Source organism: Papilio polytes, unplaced genomic scaffold (assembly GCF_000836215.1).
Source record: "Papilio polytes unplaced genomic scaffold, Ppol_1.0 DF823287.1, whole genome shotgun sequence".
NCBI classification, from domain to species: Eukaryota; Metazoa; Arthropoda; class Insecta; order Lepidoptera; family Papilionidae; genus Papilio; species Papilio polytes.
Window position 1 is genome coordinate 2,512 of NW_013525917.1, and position 3,344 is coordinate 5,855.

The 3,344-nt window shown below is 34.7% G+C and overlaps 1 protein-coding gene across 1 annotated transcript in view; it reads right to left on the reverse strand.

Annotated features, from left to right (window-relative positions):
* Nucleotides 1–258: 258 nt before the first annotated feature.
* LOC106105044 (glutamate receptor ionotropic, kainate 2-like) overlaps nucleotides 259–3,344 on the reverse strand; it is a 6,831-nt gene continuing 3,745 nt past the window's right edge. Inside the window, exons 6-11 of the mRNA XM_013285263.1 lie at nucleotides 2,715–2,952; nucleotides 2,052–2,189; nucleotides 1,702–1,900; nucleotides 1,103–1,334; nucleotides 812–927; nucleotides 259–504 (exon numbers count right to left, since the gene is read on the reverse strand). Coding sequence (XP_013140717.1) covers nucleotides 259–504; nucleotides 812–927; nucleotides 1,103–1,334; nucleotides 1,702–1,900; nucleotides 2,052–2,189; nucleotides 2,715–2,952 — 1,169 coding nt within the window. The remainder of the gene's footprint in view (nucleotides 505–811; nucleotides 928–1,102; nucleotides 1,335–1,701; nucleotides 1,901–2,051; nucleotides 2,190–2,714; nucleotides 2,953–3,344) is intronic.

A 3,344-nucleotide genomic window follows, 5' to 3' on the forward strand; every position in this document is an offset into this window, starting at 1 on the left:
ACCTGCAACCACAAACCACTTTAAACACCCACAACAGATAGCATAATATACCACTAGTATAATAATGCTTGCTAACTTATGACTACTTAAATTAAATTTCGGAAAAATGGCTTTGCCTAAAAACTACTTTCGACTAAAAACAGCGTGAACAAGCGACGATTAGAATATTCAAAAAACTACGAGCCAGCTATGGGGTAAATTAGTCTAATAGATGTCTTCTACTTTCGATTTTTAGGAGATAATCTAATGATATTAACTTTATTTCATTATGTTAATATTCATTCTACGCCAGTAGCCTTTATTCGAATTTAAATACAATAGTAAATTCGAAATTATAAAAATGAACCTTACCTTTTCTTTAACAGAAATTTGTCGCGCGTGTAAAAGGAAATTAATAATCGCAACGAAGAAACCTAATATTCCTCCAAAACCCAACACTAAAAATATTCCACTGGTATTCTTCATTTGCAATGAACCGTTGTCTTCTGCCTCGTTTGTAGATTTCTGATGAAAAAAAAATATAATTAATACCAATGTAATGCTAAAATTCACATTTTTATAATAAAAGGAGGCAAACGGCGTGAACACAAAGGTGGTCAACGACGCCTATGGACATTCCCAACACCAGAGGAACTACAAATGCGTTGACGGCCTTTGATGTAATATAGGTTCGCTTCTTGATGGACCCTAATTTGTATCGGTTGGGATATCCCGCCGAGGACAGACTGTTCTACAATGCGGCAACGGAGCAGAACGTTCCGCGAAAACCGTAAGGTTAATAATTATAAACTTAATGAAAGTTGCACATTACCTCGCAATTTCCTTCTTTAACATCACTTTCCCACCATTTCTTTTTCGTGGTAAGTAAATCTCCCGTCTCTTGTAATGCTAAAATAGCATTATCTACAAGCCTCTTGTAAGGAGAATCTGAAATATAATTGGACAGGCGCATCCAAATTAAATGTAAAAAAACGGTGCTTTATAAAACTAAAATCTTCTCTTGTTACAGACGTAATTATTCATAATTGTGAAAATAGCCATGCATTTATGGATTAAAAGCTAAAACTGTGTTTAAGTAAAAAAAAAAACATTCGGTACTCACTTTTATGCAATACGATTCCATAATCCTTAGAATCTAGCTTAGAGCCGACCATTTTCAAATCGCAATTCCTTTGCATGTAATATTCAATAGCAGTTGATTCCATAAAGAAGACGTAATTTCCTTTACTTCTAACCACTCTATCTCTGCCTTCGTCATTGTTGTTGGTAAATACTGTTGGCTTAGCGGATTTCATAACAGTCCATATTTTCTGATACACCGAATCGTTTGAGTTCTGATTAAAAGAAAAAAAATCACAAATAATACATCATTTTCATACCACTAATTTTATCATCTCCTATGTACAAATCGTGTTCTATGTTAAAGGAAAACAAAGTGCACATATCGGCGTAGAAATTCAAAGATATGTGTGAATTCAACCAACCCTCAGTGCAGTGTGGTTGACTATGACCTAGTGACCCCTTACTTATGGTAGGCTCCGAGCCCCTTGGTGGGGACGTATAGTGAGGTGGTATTATGGTGTACAATTTAATTACTGCCACACTTTTCATGGTTTTCAAATTAAATCAAAGCAGTGGCAGTTAGAAGGTATGACATAATGATTAAAATTTGACGAGGTATACTTTTAAATTTATGCCTACCTCAAAAAAGTTGTAAGTAGAACCATTAATAAGAACGCCATACGATACTTCATTTTGTTCTGAAAGTTCTTTGATATCTTTTATATCGTTATCACGTCGACTGTTACTCAAAAATGTTGACATATTAGCTGTGTATGATGCAGTCACAATGAGGGCGAAAAACCACCACATTCCTGTCACCCAACGTGACCCTGCCGCTCTAGAATGATAAAAACACTACAAACAGTTAATATAAAAAGACTCGCAAATTCTGTCAACGCATAACAAAACTCTGCCGAAAAATTAAGAACATATGCTAAGTGAAGTATACTCGTCACTGAAGATATAATATTATTTGAAGCTACTCTTACCTTGGCAATATATCGCAACCTTGTGTCATTATAGAGCCGACTGTGAGCCACATACAGTTGTAGAGGCTCCAAATGTTTTGTAGATTTTCAGGATGTTGGTTACAAGGGTGAGGATTAACCCAGTCACCTTGACTCATTCTAAAAGTAAGACATTGCTAAAATACTGTTAAAGATACTTCTAAATAGCATTTTTAGATGTTTCGATTTCAATGCCATTTTTACAATTTGACAGTATTTGTTAATTACTTTAAAATAAATAAGCTCAAGTAAGGTAACAATGTAAAGATATCGAACGTTCAGTGCTGACGACTAGAAATGTACTGAGCTACTGCGCTTCTGAGCGACTGACGGGCTGCCAAACTGAGCTGTGCCACTCCTTGCAAGTGTTTTTATAAAACTACCCCCACTTTTTCATCCATTTTCTAACATTTCCTACCAGTATTGATATTAAGGAAATAATTCAGCACGAGGAACGGAGTACACATTTACTTCAGACACCTTCAAGATTAAACATAAAATTTAAGCCATTGAATCTAAACTTAAAAAAAATACCATAGACTCCCTTACACATCATATCTTTGTTCTTTGTACAACTAAGATCATTTTATTAAAATTTCTTGAGTATAGACAGCCAAATACATGCAAAGAGAAGATTTAACTTACCTAGCACAAATTAGCAGAACGAACGATACAATTATGTAGGCAGTGGCCAAATATAACCAGACATCCAGAGCCAAAGGCTTGATAAAAGAAAACATATCGGGTTCCTGGGGATCGCGTTCTCTGACCAGCATACTAATGCCCAATGACATAAACGGCATCGAGAACTCTACAACTGCGCTGCGTTCCGATGTTATTGTAATATCACTGATCGCCATTTCTGCATTCTGGAACAGAGTTTCTCAATATAACTGTTCGATTTTTTTAATCTATTCTATATTAGTGTTACGTGTAAATATACTGTAAATGTTCTTTGATAATTAGCTTTTTAATTTGTGACATGTTTAATAATTTTGATACTCTTTGGATATAAAAATGTAAGCGGTTACCATGGGAACGTGTTTTTGTTAAGTCTGGGCGATGAATAAAAAGATAACTAACCTGGAATAAATCGTTTTAATTCTCAACATTATAATAAAGCGTAAACACACACTTCTTTGTTGCCTAAGATGCAAGTAATTACAGCATACTTTTGAATAATTCTTTTTTTTTAATAAAAAGCCCTACACTTACGTCACGCTTTAGGTTAGATATTTTCAGGCCATAAAACTAAGGGGATAAATATTTTGGATA